Source organism: Perognathus longimembris, chromosome 13 (assembly GCF_023159225.1).
Source record: "Perognathus longimembris pacificus isolate PPM17 chromosome 13, ASM2315922v1, whole genome shotgun sequence".
Classification (NCBI taxonomy): Eukaryota; Metazoa; Chordata; class Mammalia; order Rodentia; family Heteromyidae; genus Perognathus; species Perognathus longimembris.
Genome location: NC_063173.1, coordinates 15,194,561 through 15,216,476, shown reverse-complemented (window position 1 = coordinate 15,216,476; position 21,916 = coordinate 15,194,561). Strand labels below are relative to the sequence as shown.

The following is a 21,916-nucleotide window of genomic DNA, read 5'->3' as shown; positions in this document are numbered from 1 at the left end:
ATGGCAGGATCTCCCTTCATGCCTGGGCTACAATCCTCTCATTTGTGCTTGTCAGTATGGAGATGACAGGAGCATATCACCTGACCAGCCCCAGTGCTTCTCCTTGTAGCTGGAACAACAGGTGAACTAACACAACCACCTACTGGCTGAGTTGGAGTCTTGGAAACTTCTTTTTGCCTAGGCTGGCTCTGAACCGCAATTCCTTGATCTCCACTTTCCAAATAGCTAGGGATTTGTAATATAATCTACGATCTAAAGGGAAAAAAACCACCAAAATTCCCCACATTCACTAACTCTAGAGTACCTTTCTGCTGTGAGAAGAGGTATGCACTCTGATGAAAAGCCACCATCATCATTCACTGGGAGTGTCTCCATGATCAAGACAGATTTGAGGGAAGATTAATTAAGACATGTTTCTTGGCTTTAAACCGGTATGGAATCTTAAGTGGCTTGGAGTAGAAAGTTTCAGTGTACAGTGGGTTAGGAAACTTCACTGATCTCATAATAAAGCACGGACCTTAAGCTATGGATGTCTCTCCAGCTTAGATCTCAAAACCTACTTTTAAAATTCAGATTTCTGCAAGGTTCTAGTGATTCACGTCTGTAATCCTAGCTACTTGGGAGGCTGAGATCTGAGGATCACAGTTCAAAGCCAGCCCAGTCAGGCAAGTTCATGAGACTCCTATCTCCAATTAACCACCAGAAAACTGCAACTAGAGATGTGGCTCAAAATGGAAGAGTGTTAGTGTTGAGTAAAGGAGCTCAGGGACAAGGCCCAGGCCCCGAGTTCAAGGTCCAGAACCAACAGCAGCAACAAAATGCAGATTTTTTAAGATTACATGTCAGTGAACAATAACACATCCAGGTCCTATAGTTGATAATCCTCTCCCAATTCTAGTCACCAAGGAGAATGATAAACCAAGGACTTGTTGGTTTATGGAATAACTTGCTTCCATTGCAGACTTTTCCCTTTATCAACACAGACATTAATCCTAAAAAAGTATGCTGAAGTCTTAGATGCTCTTGTTTTCTGTGAACTTCTTCAAAGGGCTGACGGTTTTTAATATCAACTTTATATGGCAAGACTCTCCTTTAATCAATAAATTAGGCAAATACAAGTGTGCTATAGATCCAATTATACACTAGAGAAAGGCAACATCTCAGAATAATGAGAAGCAAAGACTTGTATGGTGACATTAGGTTTAACTTCAAACCTGGTAGTTTCATTTAAGAACCCAGAAACAACCCTACAAATCGATTTCCAATCCTGTCCCATTATTTAAGAGGTGATCTCAGGCAAGTGCCTTCTTTCTCACATTCATCATATTCTCAAGATTCCCTCCAACATAAATTCATGGATGCTGATTGGGTCTGTACTCTGTCTGCACTCATCCAGGATTTCTCCCTTTTCAGGATTTGCCTCGCATATGAACTTTCTGATGCTTAGTAAGGTTTGAATGCCGGTTGAAGGTTTTCTTACAGTCCTTACACGCGAATGGTTTCTCTCCTGTATGTATCATCTGATGTCGCAGGAGGGAGGAGCTACGGTTGAAGCATTTGCCACAGGCAACACACTCATATGGACTGTTTCTGGACCAGGGTCTTGGACTCCTACTCCTGTCTTTACCCTCACAGAAGGAATTTCCCTCTTGGTCCCGTTCCGGGGCCTTGGTCTTGGTGTGAACCTTCTGATGTTTCTTCAGGTTTGTGTGCCGGTTGAAGGATCGTCCACACTCGCTGCACTGATAGGGCTTCTCTCCCGTGTGGATGATCTGATGCCGAATGACAGATGAACTTCGGCTGAAGGCTTTCCCACACTGATCGCATGCGTAGGGACTGATGGGGGCATGACCTTCTCGGGGCGGGATAGGATGCGTGCTTAGGGTTACGGCCTGTCCACATTCCCGATCATCTGGATGTTGCTTACTCACCAAGTCTAAATTAAATGTGAAGTTAGCTTGAAACGTGTGCTCCTCTGGGGACCTTTTTCCAGGAGGAATTCCCTGCTGTGCATCCCAGATGACCTTCACTGACCGCAAGCACGGCTTATCTTCATTACATTCAGCATCTGTGTGGGGCTGTGTGGGGACTGTCTTATGAATGAAAGCCTCTTGTGGCAAACTTGCGTCTTCTTTGTTGTGGTTCATCCACAGCTGATCCTCCTCTTTCTGGACATCATGGAATGAAGGATGAGTGCTCGAAATGGCTTCAGGCGATGACTCTTCCGCAGACTCTCTCTGCTGTGGCACCCAACCCTGGTTTCCTGAGACAGTCTCCATTGTCTTCATGTCTAAAAGGAAATACAAAAGGAGAGGAACTAAAAGGAAACTGCTTCATGAAAGGGAGGGTAAACCACAGAAGGGTGTATGTTCGCACATGTCATGACTACTAAATACAGAAAGGAAATGTGAGGTGAGATTAGGGCATGATGTCTGAAAAGAGGGGCCAGCACTTACCTCCTCATCCACAAAGAACCAAAGCAACCCTGTATATGCTACCACACGCCAAGATCTATAAGACAGGGAAAAACTTGTGGACACCTATGACCTAGGCCAAACTGAACCATTAAGATATTAAAGAGTTGTTGGATACAACAAATACTGAGATGGAATCAATAAAAGTAGTCTCTCCAAAAGGAAAAGCCCATGACTAAACGAAGTCATAGCTCCATTTTATCAAATGATGAAAGAGCTTTCTCATACTATTCCACAGAATTGGAAGGAAGAGAATCCTTCTAGACCCATTCTACGAGGGTAGCGTTACTCACGTCACCCCCCACATGTACAAGAGACAGAGAACTATAGTTTAATATTTATAGTAAGTACAGAGGCAAACATTCTCTAAAGATTACTAGCAAATCAAATTCAACAGCACATCAAAAAGATCATTCACCCACCACCAAACTGTTTTCACCCCAGAGATACTTCCCAACTAAAATGGAACTCAATAACTGTAGCACATCACATCAAGGATAAAAATTATATGACCAGAAGTGACACTGTGGCTCAAGTGGTAGAGGGCTAGCCTTTGAGCTGAAGAGCTCAGGGACAGCACCCAGGCCCAGAGTTCACAAAGCCCCATGACCAACCAAGAAAAAAAAAATGACTGGGAATGTGGCTTAGTGGTAGAGTGCTTGCCTAGCATGTATGAAGCCCTGGGTTCCATTCCTCAGTACTACATAACAGAATGGAAGTGGTAGAGTGCTAGCCTTGAGCAAAAGAAGCTCAGGGACAATTCCCAGGCACTGAGTTCAAACCCAAGGACTGGCAAAAAAAAAAAAAAAAAAAAAAATATATATATATATATATATATATATCCATCTCAAATAGAAATAATCTAATATAGTTCAACATTCCTTCATGACAAAAATACTGAACAGGATGGGTATAGAAGGATGTTTCAATATAATAATAGCTACATATGGCAATCTAAAATCAACATCCTGCTTAATGAGCAAAAGCTGAAAGCATTTCCTCTATGATGAAGACAAGGGTGTCCACTCACACCTTTCAATTCAATATAGCATCAGAAGTTTAAGCCAGAGCAATTAGGAAAGACAAAGAAAGAAAATGCACACAAATGGAAAGAGAGGAAGTCAAACGATCTTTGTTTGCAGATGATATTATTCTCTATAGAGAAAAAAACAAGACTCACCAAAAAACTACTAAAACTGATCAATTACTTCAGTCAAGTAGCAGGATAAAAAATGAGTATGCAAAAAAGAGTAGTTCTTCTATACACCAAGAATAAATATGCTGGGCTGGGGATATAGCCTAGTGGCAAGAGTGCCTGCCTCGGATACACGAGGCCCTAGGTTCGATTCCCCAGCACCACATATACAGAAAACGGCCAGAAGCGGCGCTGTGGCTCAAGTGGCAGAGTGCTAGCCTTGAGCGGGAAGAAGCCAGGGACAGTGCTCAGGCCCTGAGTCCAAGGCCCAGGACTGGCAAAAAAAAAAAGAATAAATATGCTGAGAAAGTTACAAAGGAAATCCCATTTATAAAGCCTACAGAAGTAAAACTTTACACATGAGATCAAGTTTGCATTTTCAAGGTTGAAAGTACTTCATTCAATGTCCATGTTTTTATTCAACGAGTCATTGTACTTCCAATTTTTATAATGCAGGCCACAGAATATTCACTGTCTTTACTCTCTCCTATCTAATCTGTTAGGCAATATACAAAATAATGTTATTTCCAATTCAACCTGGTTTAATTTCTAGTAGAAATTAGCCTGTATCCTGATTCTAAATTAGAATTTCTTTTCTCTTCCCTTCCTCCCTCTCTCCCTTCCTTCCTCTCTTTGTGTTTTCCTTCTTTCCTTCCTCTTTCCTTCCATCCAAACATCTGTCCCTCTTTCTCTCTCCTTCCTTCCTTCCTGTCTCCTTGTGTCTGTGTGTGCGAACAGTCCTGTGGTTTGAACTCAGGGCCTGGGGCACTGTCCCTGAGATTTTGTGCTCAAGGCTAGTGCTCTATCACTTGGGCCAAAGCTCCACTTCCATTCTTCAGGGAGGGAGGGAAAAGGAAAGACCTCTGACCAAAGCCTCTTGAGTAGCTAGGATTACAGGTGTCAGCCACCAGCTCCAGGGGTTTCTTTCTTTGTTGTTGGCAATATTTGGGTTTGAACTCAGAGCCTTGTGCTCCCTCTACTTGCTTGCTTGGCTAGCATTCTACCATGCCAGCCACTCCTCCAGCCCTGCTGTTGGCTGCTTACTTTGGAGATGGACTTTTCTACCCAGGTTAGCCTTACACCTTAATCTTTTGCATGTCAGCCTCCTGAGTAGCTAGGATTACGGTCCTATCACCCGTCTATAGGTAGATTTCTTTATTTTCACTGAAAGAAAAAATAATGTTCCAAGTGAGGCTGGCAAATGCTTGTTGACTGAACACAGCACAGGGCAGGCAATGCTGTGAGTTTGTTATATGCATCCGCGTATTCAACCCCCACAGCAACCTGGAAGCAGGTAACAAAGGGGAGGAAGCTGGTACAAAGGCTGCCCCAGGCCACACAGCATAAGTGTCTGTGGTCCTAACTTATGGCACTATTTTGCCACAGAAGAAAAGAACCTGAGAATAAAATGCAACGGTGCCTCCCCCCTCCATGCCCCCCCACCCCCCGACAGTTCAGGTAATTGAAAGACTGAACTCAACATTATCTGTGTGTGTAACCAACAGTAGCTTCTGGCAAATACCTCATCTCTGCCTGTGCTTACCTACAATGGTCCTTTTGGGACGATCTCCCTCCATGATCCATCTTGTGTTCTTATTCTCCAAGTGGGGGATCTTGACGGCTTTGCAAAGGAGATGGGCTGGTGAAGGAGGAAATAAAAATGACAACCCATATACATGGCCCTTCACACGGTTTTATAGCCGGGCAAAATCCGTCCCAGAGTAGTCAGTCGGCTTAGATGCCAAAGGCCGGGGCCAGGAAAGCACCCCAGACCTGTGTATTTCTGGCTCTTTATTAGATAAGACTTTACTTTCAAGTAGCCAGAGCAGGACGACCTTGCCATTATACCCAGTGATGTTAGAAAGCCTGCCCAGATGACCCTGACAAGGTCAGCAGTCCTATAGCTTGTCATGGGAGGTGAAGAGACCCCCTCGCGGACAGGCGGGCACCTTTACGTAACGAGTTCAGGTTCCTATAGTTCTCCAGCATCTCATCCCTGTACAGCTTCTTTACAGCAGGCTCCAAGTGTCCCCACTCTTCCTCGCTGAATTCCACAACCACATCTCTCAGTGTTATTGGTTCCTAAAACATCAAGTTCCTTTTCAATCAATCGTCACTCCCAAAATATTACCAGAGGAGGAGTGGATTCAGAAAGAACAGAGTAGGAACCAGAATACAGGCGAAACTGCTAGAATAATGTTTCAGGTTCTAAGTGACGGATATCAAACTCTCTGAAGAGCCCAGCATCAACTTGCCATTTAATTAGTCACAAAAGGAACTGAAGCACAGTTCCTTACTCGAGACTGACTTGTGCTTTGAAGAGGAAAATAAAAGACAGTTGAACAAAGTATAAATCCATAGTACAAGGGATATGTACCTAAAAAGAGTTCAGGACAGGAAAGTGTTGAAGGAAATTAGTAATAAAAACTGTAGGCTCTACTAAAAAAGAGAGGGCATTCTTTTTTTTTTTTTTTTTTTCAGACGGAGAAATGCAGCTTTGCTGCCTCTTCGTCACACTGGTCTCCCATAGCCCCGCGGAGGACTATGAGTCTCATGCTCACGGATAGAAATGGTTGAACAAAGTTAAATGACAAAGACAGTAAAAGGAGGTCATGCTATAAAAGAACATATATTTCCACTGAAGAAAGGGATCTCAATTCACCGGGGGCGCGCCTGCCAGTGAGTCGGCTTTCGAAGGCTTCTCTTTGGAGTTGCTGTGCGGAAGGACAGGGTCCTGGTGACGCGAGCCTGAGGAGGATGAAAAATATTAGAAGGTAAGTTTTGCCTGTGGCGATGTCTAGTGATTGCAGTAACCGTTTTTAAGATGTTACTCGCAGGAATCATCTATAGATGATATACATTCCCACCTGCATCCGCAAGCATTTCTATCACATCCCCTAGGAAGGTCATCACATCTCTGCTGTTCTTCGGATGCTGTAAATTCACCCAGGTCCTGACTTCTTCAGGGAGGATGGCCAGGAACTGCTCCAGCACCAACAGTGCTAGGATCTGCTCCTTGGTATGAATCTCTGGTCTCAGCCACTGAAGACAGAGCTTCCAGAGGTGGCTCAGGGCTTCGTGGGGCCCAGCCACTTCCAGATAGTGGTAATGTCTGAACTTCTGACGCGATGCCTCTGTGTCATATGTGTCCATGACAGTCATACGTCCCCAGGACATATCTGCTCTCAGGACCTCACTTTCTTCATGTGGAGTCACATCTTGAGGGCTTGAGATAGCCATCCACTGTTTCTGTGGCTGCAGCCTCCTAAATGAAAGATCTTAGATGGGAGGTCCACTGTACTTCCAATCGGTCCTCCTCGAGGATTCCTGTACTTCTCAATCTTGGGTTAACAGATGTGTGCTATGTGTTTTATGACTTACAGGAAGTTCTATCACAGTAAGGAGAAGAATCCCAGGAACTTCACACACAGAATAAGTTTTCAGCTTCTCGAGAGACTGAAACAAGATACAAATAGACTCATAGACACAAATATCTTGAAATAGTATAAATAATATTCCTCAAATTACTTAAGAAAAATAAATCATGTGAATTCATTTTTTATTTCTTAGAAAATATGCTCTCTCCCTACCTATCCCCTAGACACTCTTTTTAAATTTTGGTGGTGTCAGGGATTGAACTCGGAACCTCACACTTGCTCAGATTGCTTGCTTGGCTGGTGCTCCACCACTTGAGCCATGTCTCTAGCCTGTTTTTTTGCTGATTATTCTGGAACTAAGTCATGAGTCTCATGGACTTTTTTGCTGGGTTGGCTTTGAACCATGATCCTCCAGATTTCAGCCTCCTGAGTAGCTAATATTATAGTTGTGAGCCAGTTCTGTTTTTTTTTTTTGTTTTTTTTTGGTGTGTGTGTGCGCGCGCGCGCACGCATGCTTGTGCATGCATGTCAGTTCTGGGACTTGAACTCAGGGCCTGGGTACTATCTCTGAGCTTTTGTCCTCAAGCAGCACCATTACCACTTCACCCATGCTTCTACTACTGGCTTTTTGGTGGCTAATTGAAGATGAGTCTCATAGGCTTTCTTGCCCAGGCTGCTATTGAATCACGGTGGACACATCTGTCTCCCTGTAACTAAGATTATTGGCTTGAGCCCAGAGCCCATCAGGGGTATTTTAGCTATAAGTCTCTAGGTCCGTGATTCTCAACAAGAGGTAATTTTTTTTTTTTTTTTTTTTTTTGCCACTGGGACAATTTGGCAATGTCTGATGATAGCTCTGGTTGTCATAGCCAGAAACTCTTAATGAGTGGCAGCTAAGGATGAGGCTAAACATGCTCCATTGAACAGGAGAACCCTTGCACAAAGAATTACTCCATCAATGTCAGGAGTTCTGAGGCCAAGAAGCTTTACTTACTACAAGCAGCAGTGAACATACTTGGGAGTCATAAACTTGAGCAAATTTTTAACTACATCAGAGTTTTCTCAACTGTAAACTGGGTATGATGTTTATCCAATGGAACTATAGGGACTAAAAGGTCTTATCTCACTTTTTGGCATATAGTAAACATTCAATGGATTATCACACACACATATGTGTTTGAATGTTAGTGGATTTTACATGGTGGCCAAGAGTTAGTGTGACTCCATGTTTTTGGACAGTCCACCTGAACAGAGCACACAACACTGAAATAAGGATTAATGAACAGAGTGCAGAAAGGATACTTGAGGGCACATGAAAATATACCTTTAAAGGAAAATCCCTAGAATTTATCATTAAAGAAATGTATTAAACATCTGTAATGGATCATTAAAAACTATGATTTTCTCTCATTTCATTAACTTGTATAATTGCACAAAGGGGTTTCAATTTAACATGTCAATTAACATGTCCAATTCATCTCAATAAGTGTCATACCTGGCACAATTCTTAAAAGTCAAGGCAAGAAAATATTTGAGAATATTTATCTTTATTTATATTTTTGTGTGTGTGCCAGTCCTGGGTTTGAGCTCAGGGCCTGAACACTGTCCTTAAGCTGTGTTGCTCAAGGCTAGCAGCTTCTACTTGAGCCACGGCCCCACTTCCAGATTTTTCATGGTAAATTGGAAATAAGTCTCATAGCCTTCCTGCCTAGTCTTGCTTTGAACCTCAGTCCTTAGATCTCAGCCTCCTGAGTAGCTAAGATTACAGAGGTGAGCCACTGGTGCCTGGCTAGAAAACAGACTGTAGGAGATATCTTAATGTTAGATTACAGATATCCAAGGGAAAGAGCAGAATGACCCATGTAATAATGAACTAGAATTGGGAGATATAATCATGAAATTGGGTTTGTTTTAATTTAGGTGACAATGGTTACACACACAAATATTTGCAGATATGTGTATGACTACAGGAGACTATAAATACCCATGTCTTTGCTATTGGCTGAGCAGGCCTAGAACCAAGGATACACCAGTAGCAAAAGACCTTCAAAAATGACCTTTAGTAGCATAATACCTTAAAAATTGTCAAGGTCATCAGAAACAATGAATGTCAAACTGTCATGGCCAAGAGGAAATTGAAGAACTGTGACAACTAAAGGGAACATGGTCTTAGATGGGTGAAAAGAAAAAAAAGACAATAGGTAATACATGAAGGGCCATTTCTCAATGTCATCAGACAGGAATCACTTCCAGTTGCCCCTAAACAAATCCTCCACACTTGCTGACATCCACGACCCACTGTTCTGGCCTTATCAGTTGATCCTTTCCAGTTTGCCTTTGATTGACTCAATTAGGTTACTTCAAGGCACTTACAACTTCTCAGCAGATCCTTCTATACCTGCTCTAAAATTGTATCACCTAATTCCCAACCCCATGAGAACTATCAAACAAAAAGAGATGACGGCCCAGCCAGGTGTTCAGTAGTAGACAAAAAGCCCACTTGGAAGGCTTGTGGTCCCACCTGGAGAAAAAGAAATCAGAACCACCTTTAATTTAAACTTGGGCCCAACTCGAACCAAACAAGCACAATGCTATAGAAAAAGAACAAGCAATGAACAAGAAAAACATATCTTCAGTTTAAAATACCACTGGAGGGAGAAGTCTTGAAGAAGCAGCTATCCCATAAAAGCAATGAACTAGGGACCAAGGTACTTTTTAAATTAACATGAAGAGACAGTACTGCCAAAATATAGGTGTTTGCAAAAGTTTTTACGAGGCATCCAAACAGAGAACCTTCAATAAAAAAGCATAGAGCAGTAGAGATTATTACTATAATAAAAACTAGAAATTACCACCAAGCATCCAAAAATGTGACTTAACTACTTTGCAATTTAAATTTTTGCTACCATATAGTAACAGTGACAAAGTAGCTACAAGTTAAAAACAACATATTGTGCATCAAGAATGAGATGAACAGCCGCAGATACACATGAATGATTGAATGAATGACTGCGAATAATTACAGAGCTAGGGTAAGTGGGAAGGCCAGGTTGCTCTGCTTCCATTGAAGGTTTCTGAGGATAGTGAGTTCGAGGGCTGACTATAACTGAGTAGCTTTTAGTCTGCAAGCAATGAATGCTGCGATACGCAAAGCCAAGGACTGTAAAGTTTAAGCTCTAAACTACTGAATAAACGTCTGGGGAGGGAGATAATGAGTCGCACCAGCACTCAGAGGGGCCAGGGCAGTGCAGGTGACAGGACTTTGGAGGAGCAGATGAATATATATCCAGGAGAAATCGTTGGAGAGATTGCATGGTTAAGGAACTCGAATACTATTAAATGTGCCCAGCCCATACCATGTTGTAGAGAGAGCAGTGCTCAATCCAATGGGCAGGTGACAGGTAGGGTAGCGTGAGAGAAATCCGGCTCAGATAAAGAACAGTTTGGAGTCTGAAATAACGAAGCCTCCTGGAGAAGTTCACGTTTTAAGGGGGTGGTTAGGAACCGCAGGGAACGCAAAGCAAGATGCAACTCCTACAAAGCAGGCGCGATTTCCTCCCCCCCCCCGCCCCCCCAGCAGAGCCACTGGCCCCAGGTGCTCCCAGGAGACCCTAATACCAGCCATTTCCCCCAACCGGCGGACTGAGGACCCGGGGGCCAGGCGACTCCTTGGGGGGGGGGGGATGACCTCTGGAGGGACGGTGTCCCCCTCCCGGCACGTGCGCCCGCCTCACCCCCTCACCCCCGGGGCTCTCAGCTGGCGCCCCTCGCGCGCAGCTGGAAGCCGGGATCCGCCCCAGCTGCGGAGCTCCCCCGCTCGTCCCGCGCGGCCGACCCCAGGCGCGACTCCCAGTTCCGCTCACCCTCCGGCCGCGACCCGCGGATCCCTGCGAGCCACGCTCCTACCCGGGGCCCGTGCAGTCACGCCCCCGGGCCGTCCGAGGCTCGAGCGGCGGAAGTCGCCCACCGGGCAGGTACAGATACCTGGCCCTGACCACGACGCCGGAAGTCTACGCGGCTCCCCGCTCTTCTCCACACGGCAGCCCACGCCAAGTCCACGGCACAACTGGGCGCAGAAGCTCCAGGTTGGAAGCCCCCAGCAGCCCCCGCGGCCCGGGCTGGGACCCGTGGCCAATACCTTTTAGGCACCGCCCTGCGAGGCCCCACCCCTTCTGGGCCTCCGGCCACGCCCACCTCACGCCCCGCCCCCTCCGCGTAATGAAGACCCGGGAGCTCTCGGTGGGTTGGGGAGATGCTGGGCTTGCATCAATTACTCACCTCATTTCCGGAAATTAACCAAAACCTTTTTTCCCCCACCCCCACCCCCTGCCTCCTCCATTTACCTGGAACCAAATATCAGTGATGTAATTTCGGCACGATATCGTCTTGCATATTGCATGGTCGTTGTTGATTTTTTTTTTTAATTTTTTTTTTGCATGGGGGATCCTGCAGATGTGAGTTCTGTTTTAGCTTGGTGGATGTGAGATGTTTGGTGACATCCAAGAAACGTTGTCCGTCAAGCGCTTCAGTTATAGCCTCCTGGAGCTTAGAGATGGACGGCTACACATGATTGGAGTAAATGAGAATGTGAGAGGAGGGGATTGATCCTAGGAACTGGGACCTGAACACCAGTAACATGGTGATAGGAACACTTTCCTCAAAGGATAAAGGAGAATCAGCCTGAGATGAAAAGAATCTGGAACATTTGGGTACACGAAAAGAAGGAAAGTGTGTTATAAAGAAGGAGTACTCAATATTCATTACAGTATGATTAATGCTTTGATACATGAATGTATACAGTGCTGTAAGAGGAAAAAAGAAAGAATTCGAATTAATAAGGAAGGGGAAACTTCCCTGCCGGGAGCTTTAAATCTAGCCCAGGACTTGATTAAAGTAAAACAAGAAGGAAATGGGATTTTTTGGACAACCTTGTATTGATTACTATCATAAACAAATTAGAGATTTTTATCTCATTTAATCATTATCACACCATTATCCCCATTCTCAGAGGCTGGGTACCCAATATTTTCTCTATTTTTGTCTCATATGCAGCTGAGAAATAATTTTTTTCCAGTCATTTGAATTTAAGTATATACAACCTAAATTTAAGAGCTAGTAATGGGGGGGGGGGGAGTAAGACTAGTTGACAGTAGTTTTTCATTTAAAAAATAGACTTTATTTCTAGAGCACTTTTAGAGTTACAGAAGTTTGAAGAAGATATTAAAGAGAGTTTCCTGCAACCAGCTTCCCTATTGTTGCTATCTTACATTATAATGCTATATTTGCAATAATTAAAAACAGATAATCTTATTATTAGCCATGGCTCATAATACCTTATTTGGATTACTTTAATATGTTTGCCTTTACTTTACTTTAATTTTTGCTTTTTGTCCTTTACTTCCTCTAGAATGCTACCCAGGATACTGTATTGCATTTAGTTGTCATATATCTTCAGGCTTCTCTAGGCTGTGACAGTTTCACAGTCTTTCCCTGGCTTTTGATAACCTTGATAGTTTTTTTTTTTTGTTTTGTTTTGTTTTGGCCAGTCCTGGGCCTTGGACTCAGGGCCTGAGCACTGTCCCTGGCTTCTTCCCGTTCAAGGCTAGCACTCTGCCACTTGAGCCACAGCGCCGCTTCTGGCCGTTTTCTGTATATGTGGTGCTGGGGAATCGAATCTAGGGCCTCATGTATCCGAAGCAGGCACTCTTGCCACTAGGCTATATCCCCAGCCCAACCTTGATAGTTTTGATGAGCTAGGGTCAAGTATTTTGTAGCATCTTTTTCTGTTGGGATGTGCCTGATGTATTTCTCACAGTTAGACTGAAGTTATAGGTATGTGGAAAAGAAGGTCTCAGAAACAGAGTGTCATTTGCATCATATCACATCTCAGGTACCAGCTATCAAGGTCACATCACTGGCTTAACCTTGATCAAATGGCTTAAGAAATAATGCTTAGGCAAAAGTTGCCACCCACTGATCCATCCTTCTTCCCTCCTTCCCTTTATTCCTCTTTCTTCTCCCTTCCTCTTGTTATACATCCCTCAATCTGTCTGTCTGTATATCTATCTTTTTATCCTTCCCCTCCACCCCTCTCCTTCCCAGGCTCAGAACAATACACAAATCCACAGAGCAAACCCAGCAGCAGTGTCCTGTGCCAGGGATATCAGCAACTGTAAATAGTACCATCTATTGCTGAATGGCCCTTATGTCCTCATCAGACCAATTTTGTGATAGGCATTTGGTCTCTGGTTCTGGCTTTAGAGCTAAGCGTACCATTGTTTCAATCAAGCTTAAGCTTTCAGCCTAAAACTTGGAGTGATACACCATCTTGATTATGGTTTCTGCATATGTATACTAAATATTGTGTCATTTGAAGCTTTTGGAGCTTTAGTCCCCTTCCTTCCATAGGAGCAGTGGTTGCTACATGCATGTGGTATTTTATTGGTGATATAAAGCAGCCTCATGACAGGCACTGTGTCTAAATGAATGGGCACATGATGACTATCTCAGGATAGCAGTTATCCATTGCAACATTAAAAACCTTTTCAAATAATGCCGAAAAACAAATGCTACATTATTTTACCCAGGATTATATGATTTTATACTTTGGACAATAGGAATAACATATATACATATATGTATGTATGTGTATATATGCAATGTTTAAGGCAAGACCATGAGAATGAATGTCTCAGATTTTTGGAGAAATGAGGATCAAGGGATATGAGAGACTGAATATTCAAATATTTCATTATATGTGAAAATTCAAACAACTGAGAACCTATTTAAATATGAAAGAAAATGACCTAAGAGAGTAGACAGATGTATTATCCCTAGTTAGTGGATGCTAGCCAGTCATTTAGTAGCTACAAAGAATATTATAATCTTCATATGGAGGTTGTATTTAACCAAATTCCCTTTTAACTCTGATAGTCTATGCTTATATGAAACTTGGGCTTATTATTTGAACATATTTTCTAGAACTTTAGGGAATAACATAATAAAGTAGTATTATTGCCTCTGGTAGTTTTCACAAGTTGAAAAGTGTTGGCTGTGGCTGGTCCCAGTGTTAAAAATTGTCTCAGATATCTTGATAATTTTATTCAGGATTTATTCCCAGGTATAGATGATGGGGGCATCCAGATTTGAAATTCCTTTGACGTTAGAATCATGCATGCAATGAATATTATAAGGTTTTTCACAGTAATGAGTTTTCTGCCTTTTAGATTCATGCATGCTTAAAATGTGTTTATGGCAGCTGAATTAACTCCACACATCAGAATAGTATCAGCCACTTGTCTTAATCAGAAAATAATTTATACATCATCTTGTTTCTTTCTTGTGCTTTAGTTTGGAGCATTTACTGTTTCTAGAATATGTCCTTCACTTTCATGCTTTGTTTCTGAAATGACCTGATTAATCACTGCCTATCCAAATCCTACTCTTTCTTTTTATATGGCATACCTCTATTTTTCTTCTTTAAAGTATCTTAGTACTTGTAAACATATCTCTAAAAGTCAGACTCATAGCTCATTGTCTTTGAGAGGACTTTCGCCCAGCAAGTTTCCTTAAAGCCCCCTTGACATCCTTGTTCCTCAGACTATAAATGATGGGGTTCAACATTGGAGTCACCACTGTATAGAACACAGATATCATCTTATCTCTCTCCTTTGTGGTCTTGGAGTTTGGCCTCATGTAAGTGAATATTCCAGACCCATAGAAAAGAACAACAACAATGAGATGGGAGCTACAGGTTGAAAAAGCCTTGAACCTCCCCTCTCCTGACTGCATGTGGATCACGGTGGAGATGATGTTCCAGTAGGAGACCAGGATGAGGGAGACAGGAGCTAGGAGGATCACCACCCCCATGGCAAAGATGGCCATTTCTGTGCTGTAAGTATCTGCTGAGGCCAGCTTCAGGAGGGCAGGAGGCTCACAGAAGTAGTGGTTGATTTTGTTCTCTCCCCTATAGGGAAGATGGAAAGTAAAGGTGGTATCTACCAGAGACACCAGGGCCCCACTGGCCCAGGATCCTATGGCCAACTGCAGACACAGCTGCTGTGTCATGATGGTGGAGTAGTGCAGGGGCTTGCAGACAGCCACGTAGCGGTCGTAGGACATCACAGCCAGCAGTGCGCACTCTGTACAGCCGACCAGAAGGAAGACAATTATCTGTGTCATGCACCCCCAAAAGGAAATGGTTTTCCTCTTTACCAGGAAGTGACTCAACACTTGAGGCACAATGCTAGTAGAGAAACAGAGATCTGCAAAAGAGAGGTTTCTTAGGAAAAAATACATGGGGGTGTGGAGCTGAGAGTCCATGAAGATGAGGATAATGATGAGCAGGTTTCCAAGTATGGTGAGCAGATAAATGATGAGGAAAAGAATGAACAGCAGGATCTGGGTCTGTACATCCTCTGAAAGACCCAGGAAGATAAACTCATCTACAGAGGTTTGGTTGTCTTTTCCCATGGAGATTTAGGCTTGTTCACCTGATTGTTACAAACAAAAAAAGAACAGGATCGATTTGGTTTATGACATCATGACTTGTAGAAAGAGCTCATATTAAAACCAACATCGAATTCCATACTATTTTAACTACTCTGTTTTTTTCAGTAACTGACATTGTCCAAAAAGAAATGTATTCTTTGCCTGACGTATGTAGCTGTAACCCCTCTGTGTTTAGCATTTCAACTAAAAAAAAAATGTTTTCCATCCTTCCATGGAGCAGTTCTTTCATTTTTAACTTTAAAAGCTTTTTGACATTGTAAATAATGTTCCTCTTTGTTGCATATATTTTAAACGTATGCATTCTTTAAACATTCATTTTACATTATTATAAAATTATACATATTAATGTTAACATAATGGGTAGTGCTTTTTATTATATACTTAGAAGGTTATGTTCCACTCAGACTATAAAAATGTTTGCCAATATTTCCTCCTAGAAATTTTAGTATTGGTTTTATAAAACAAAATTGGTATTTATTTTTACACTAAGATATCTAATTTATTTGGATTTTGGAGAGAATAAGGAGAGTGTTTGTTTCTGGTCAGATATCCTAGCACCTTTTTAAAATTTATTTTCTAAAATTATTTTATTATTATTATAAAGGTGATATTCAAAGGTGTTACAGTTACATAAGTCAGGTTATGAGCATATTTCCTTTTTTTTTTTTTTTTTTTTGCCAGTCCTGGGGCTTGAACTCAGGGTCTGAGTATTGTCCCTGAGCTTCTTTTGCTCAAGGCTAGCACTCTACCACTTGAGCCTCAGCGCCACTTCCAGCCTTTTCTGTTTATGTGATATTGAGGGATCGAACCCAGGGCTTCATGCATGTTAGGCAGGCACCGCTAGACCACATTCCCAGCCCGAGTATATTTCATTTTAGATAATGTCACCCCTTCCCTTGCTCTCCCCATTTTCCCTTCCATCCCCACCCACAAGGTGTCTAGTTCATTTTCAACATACTGCCTCCTTTTTCATTTCTTTTATATATTTTTTTCATAATAAAATTCAGTTTGTAAGCTTTAATTCTTAGGTTTGGAACTCATCTTCTCATTATGTACAATGCCTATAAAAGGGGGCTGGGAATGTGGCCTAGTGGCAAGAGTGCTTGCCTAGCATACATGAAGCCCTGTGTTTGATTCCCCAGCACCACATACGTAGAAAAAGACAGAAGTGTCACTATGGCTCAAGTGGTAGAGGGCTAGCCTTGAGCAAAAAGAAGCCAGGGACAGTGCCCAGACCCTAAGTCCAAGCCCCAGGACTGGCAAAAAAAACAAAACAAAAAACAATGCCTATAAAAGGCAAAGCATGGCTTCTGAAAAGAATGTGATCCAATCTCATCTAACAAATGAGGGAACTGGCAGGCATGGAGCCAAAGGCCTTCTGGGGCAGCAAACACAAGGTGTATTGGAAGTCACACAACACGACAGATACCACACAGGGAAAGCACAGGGCAAAATGGAGGCGATGGACTCCACGAATGAGGACATCTTCAACAGTACCAGTCTAGCTCCAAAAGGAGGCGCAGACATTTCTATCTCTGATCTCCTTGCTCACCAAACCCTCATTCCTGCCTCCTACCCCCACCCTCCAAACAAACAATCTGTCAGACAACATTCCCGCTACCCAATATAAAATTTCTGCCCTCACTTCTTCCCCCATGTCTTTCTTCATCCAGAAGACACGGGTGGAATTAGTGTCTCTAAAAATCTCACTTCCCTCCTGAGTTAAATGAGGGAAGAAAGAGTATTTTGCTCAAAGACTGAAGGGACATTTTTTAAAAAAATGTGTAAACAGCACATAGTGTGAATCACACACACACACACACACACGCACACACACAGCACACCAGGCTATCATCCAGAGTCATATTTAACTTAGTTAATTTTCAAATCTATGAAGTGAAAATTCAAATTACTCCTGCATGAACCACAGCAGATTGAAGTGAGAGGCAGGAGTCCTACAAAGGAAGTAAGAATAGATTGAAAGTATTTTCTAAAATCGTGACAACCAGCCAGTGTCTGTGGCCCATGCCTATAATCCTAGCTACTTGGGAGGCTGAACTCTGAGGATTTCTCCTTTTTCGTTTCTGAGACAGGATCTCTCTACTTTTCCTGCCCTTGGACTGACTGTATTATGTAGGATAACCTTTAACTCTCAATCCTCTTTCCTGAGCCTTTGAAGGATTAGGATGACAGTAGTATACCAGCATGCTTGAAGCTAACATAGTTTTTCAAACATACTTTTCTTCTATTGATGTAGATGACGGCTATGTCATTTATTCCACTTATGTTCTTGAGTTTGATTTTTAATTCTGTATATAATTTCAGTGAAGCATTGACATACATGCACTTAGTAGCATAATATACATGCACTTAGTACTTTAATAGTATATGTTAGGGTTTGATTAAATCTCCCCAGCCTTCTACCCACCACAATTGTTTTTCTTCTTTTTCAGATTTTTCTCCCCGAATAAGTCTTGATGTTTCCCTTAGAAATTGTTTGTGGATTTTAATTCAAAATCATCTGGATATTTTAGGTTACTTCTGAACAACATTTCTCAAAATATGGTCCACAATATAGTCTTACCGAAATCACCAGATAGACTTACTAGAAGATAGATTTCTTGTTAAGCCACAAGATTACTATAGTCCAAGAATTACTTATCTTTAACAACCTCTTACAAAGAAAGAATTACTAGGAGATTAATATAAGAGGACCAAAGATTTGATTCCTCACATTTTTGTAGTGAATAGCATTTTTTTTTTTTTTTTTGTCATTCGTGGGGCTTGAACTGATGCCTGGGCACTCACTGTCTCTGAGCTCTGTATTCAACTACCACTTTGAGTCACAACTCTACTTCCAGTTTGTTAACTAAATAGAGATAAGACTCTCACAGGTTCTTTTCTTCCCAGGCTGGCTTTGAACCACTATTCTCAAATCTCAGCCTTCTGAGTAGATAGGATGACAGCCGTGAGCCACTAGCACTCAGCAGTGAATAGCATTTCTAAAGACAATCGGAAGGAAGGTGATTGAGAAGGTGTGATTTATTGGGATATATTTTAAATGTATGGAACTATAGCAATGAAATCCTAATCTGTATACTAATGTAAACCAGCAAAACAATGGTAAATAAATAAATGCATACATATATGCATATATACAACATACATACATAGGACAATCAGGGGTTTAGGGTTTCTGCCTTTAAATACAATCCAGAGTCAGCGAGTCTCCCTGTCATCTGACAACTAATATTCATCTCTGATTTACAATCATTGCTCTGTCTCCTCACACTTTGGCTCATTTCAGTCAGTTCAAGAAACGTGTTGGGGGGCTGGGAATATGGCCTAGTGGCAAGAGTGCTTGCCTCCTACACATGAAGCTCTCGGTTCGATTCCCCAGCACCACATATACGGAAAACGGCCAGAAGGGGCGCTGTGGCTCAGGTGGCAGAGTGCTAGCCTTGAGCAAAAAAAGAAGCCAGGGACAGTGCTCAGGCCCTGAGTCCAAGGCCCAGAACTGGCCAAAAAAAAAAAAAAAAAAGAAACTTTGTAAGAAACATGTTGGAGGCTTATTATGGATTATTATGTACCATGTGTTTGATCAAATTTGCTTTGAATAAATAAGACTCAGATGTAATGTCTACCCTTGACCATCTTCTAGTCACAGAGATGGTAAACTATCCCCCAACCAATACTTCATAATCCTTTCTACCAACTACCAGCTTCCTCCTCTTACCTCAAGGCAGACACAGGAAGGACCAGTGCTGTGGGAGTCATTTGTGAAGGAAGCAATTTTAGAAGGAGGCAGGAATCACCATATTCTGCAGTACCACACTGGAAGGACAGCAGCATGCATGAGTTGGCGTCTGAGCCATTCATTCCAGCACCAGCTGCATGAGTCATCCTCTCAGTCTGGCTTCATCCTCTCTGCTTTCCTTAACTCAAGGCACCAGCCCCAATTCTCTGAGGTTCTCCCTTCTGAACTAAGTACTTTCCTTTGAGAAAACATTTGAAGGGGAGGTCCTGGGAGTTATGTGAGCAGGGCCTTCCCTGGAGTTCAGAGTCAACAATGAGCCAGTTGGATACTGACCAAGACTGAGTCCTATGGGAAATCGTGCCTGACTTGTGTGAGGAAGGAGTGTGATGCACTTTATTACCTTTGTGTGTTATTCAATTTCATGTTATTTGTGTAATATTTGAAATCACAGACGAAAGTTCCCAAATTGTACTCTCCTTCAAGCCTTACGCAAAAAGACACCAACAGGGGCTGCCTGTGGTACATGCCTGTAGTCTTAGCACTCAGGAGGCAGAGGCAAGAGGATTAGGATTTTGAGGTTAGCATGGGATTTATATATTGGTCACTGTCTCCTGCAGATAATTTGTCAAGGCTTCACAAAGTCATCTAACCTCAGTTTTTGTTTCTGTAATTCTATGGTACTAATGAAAACAAACAAAAATAAGTTTTATATCATTTGAAAAGTAACAAAGTAAGATAAAAATGGAATGATAGAATAACCACAGGTGATTTAAAGAAATTCTCTGAAGTTGTCAGTAATAATTTAGTGTCAGCCTTGAGTGTTAATGCATGCGATTAATTTCAGTATTATTATTTTACTTGTTTTGTGCCTTGGATTTTATTTTATGTGTAGTTTAAGTTTGGTTTCACAGTACATATGAGTCTAATTCATTAATATAAATTAATTGTGTCCCATGGTATATATGATACAACTTAGTTTACCCTTCCCGTTAATGTGAGATCTTTAGACCTTAGAACTGTCACAGCAAGCATTTCTGATCCTGTATTTTTATGCCTCTGTCAGTTATATTTGATGTATAACTTGCCTGAAGTTAATTCATTGGCTCTAAGATAAATTTTAGATAATATATTCTAAGAGAAAAACATAATCCATTTTAAGTCTCTGAACATTATCAAGTGCTCTTTTCCTTGGTTTGCTTTCTCACCAAAATTGCACGAAAGCTCCTATTTATTGCCATCTTTCCTGAGACTTGAGATTTTCAAATGCTTCAATTTTACTAAGCTGTAAATAACAAGTTAACTATTTTTTTACATTTCCATTTGGCATTGAAATTTTTTATTCTTGAGTCATATGTGTGTCTTATAATTTGTTATATCTGATCTTAGCCAAAAGGCAGAGAAATGTTTTATAATTCAATCTAGGCAAGTCAGTCAGTCTTTATCCTTACAGCTTTGAATATTTGAAAGTACTTTATTGTTAAAAGTCATGCTTTTAAAAACTGTTATCTTTAAAGACATTTCTATGGTATACTTATATGTGTGGCTTATTTAACAATGGTATGCCCTAGTACTTGTGTGTGTGTGTGTGTGTGATATTGATATAAGTGTGACACATGTGTGACACTGATATAACAAAGGAAGGTTTTACTTTAGTTTTTTTCTTTCTCTAATTGTCCACTGAGCATCAGTTGTGAGAATATTTTCCATCAACTTAAAACATCCATCAGTAGTTATTTTTCTAATATTCTTTTATTTGCATTTTGGTTTCTTCGAGAAATCATTTTAGAATGAAAGCAATAGCTTTTCTCTTTCTTATATAATGTATCCTAAGAGAAAAATATAATTTGCAAAGAAAGAAATAGGTTTATGTTTTATTATCTGAAAAACTAAAAATGCTCTTGAGAATAATCTGTTCCTTGTATTTTAATAAATATGAGGGTCCCATAGTTTTCATTATCTTATATTTCTCTTCTGCTTCTGTGAATTATTTGTATGTGTGGTAAGAAAATATAAAATTTGTGATACATCTTTGCACAATTAATATGCTTAAAAAATGAATGACAGGGGACTGGGAATGTGGCTTATTTCTTGCCTAGCATGCATGAAGCCCTGGGTTTGATTCCTCAGTACCACATAAACAGAAAAAGCCAAAAGCGGCGCTGTGGCTCAAAAAGTAGAGTGCTAGCCTTGATCAAAAAGAAGCCAGGGACAGTGCTCAGGCCCTGAGTCCAAGCACCAGGACTGGCCAATGAATGAATGAATGAATGAATAAGTAAATGAACAAAAAGAAAAACAAATGACAGGCTGGGCACCAGTGGCTCATTCCTGTAATCCTAGCTACTCATGAGGCTGTGATCTGAGGATCAAGGGTCAAAGCCAGGTTGTCAGGAAAGTCTATGCGGCTCTAATCTGCAATAGATTACCAAGAAAGCCAGAAGTGGTGCTGTGGCTCAAGTGGTAGAGTACTAGCCTTGAACAAAAGAAGCTCAGAGACAACACCAGAGTTCAAACCCCTGGACTGGCAAAAAAAAAAATAAATAAAGGAAGGAAGGAAGAAAGAAGGAAAGAAAGAAGAAGGAAAGAGAAAGAAAGAAAGAAGGAA

General features: G+C 41.6%; 2 protein-coding genes across 2 annotated transcripts; both read right to left on the bottom strand.

Moving 5' to 3' along the window:
- Positions 1 to 1,089: 1,089 nt before the first annotated feature.
- Positions 1,090 to 7,656, bottom strand: Znf215 (zinc finger protein 215). The gene is made up of 7 exons (XM_048361268.1): positions 7,645 to 7,656; positions 7,051 to 7,125; positions 6,537 to 6,924; positions 6,332 to 6,417; positions 5,619 to 5,751; positions 5,213 to 5,308; positions 1,090 to 2,290 (listed from the first exon to the last, which is right to left on the bottom strand). Exons 1-7 carry the CDS (start codon positions 7,654 to 7,656, stop codon positions 1,410 to 1,412), a joined length of 1,671 nt encoding a protein of 556 aa, XP_048217225.1. The 3' UTR covers positions 1,090 to 1,409.
- A 6,920-nt stretch (positions 7,657 to 14,576) lies between these two features.
- On the bottom strand, positions 14,577 to 15,539 carry LOC125361850 (olfactory receptor 2D3). The gene has a single exon (XM_048360448.1). The coding sequence runs from the start codon at positions 15,516 to 15,518 to the stop codon at positions 14,577 to 14,579; it is 942 nt and encodes a 313-aa protein (XP_048216405.1). The 5' UTR covers positions 15,519 to 15,539.
- Between the last annotated feature and the right edge of the window lie 6,377 nt (positions 15,540 to 21,916).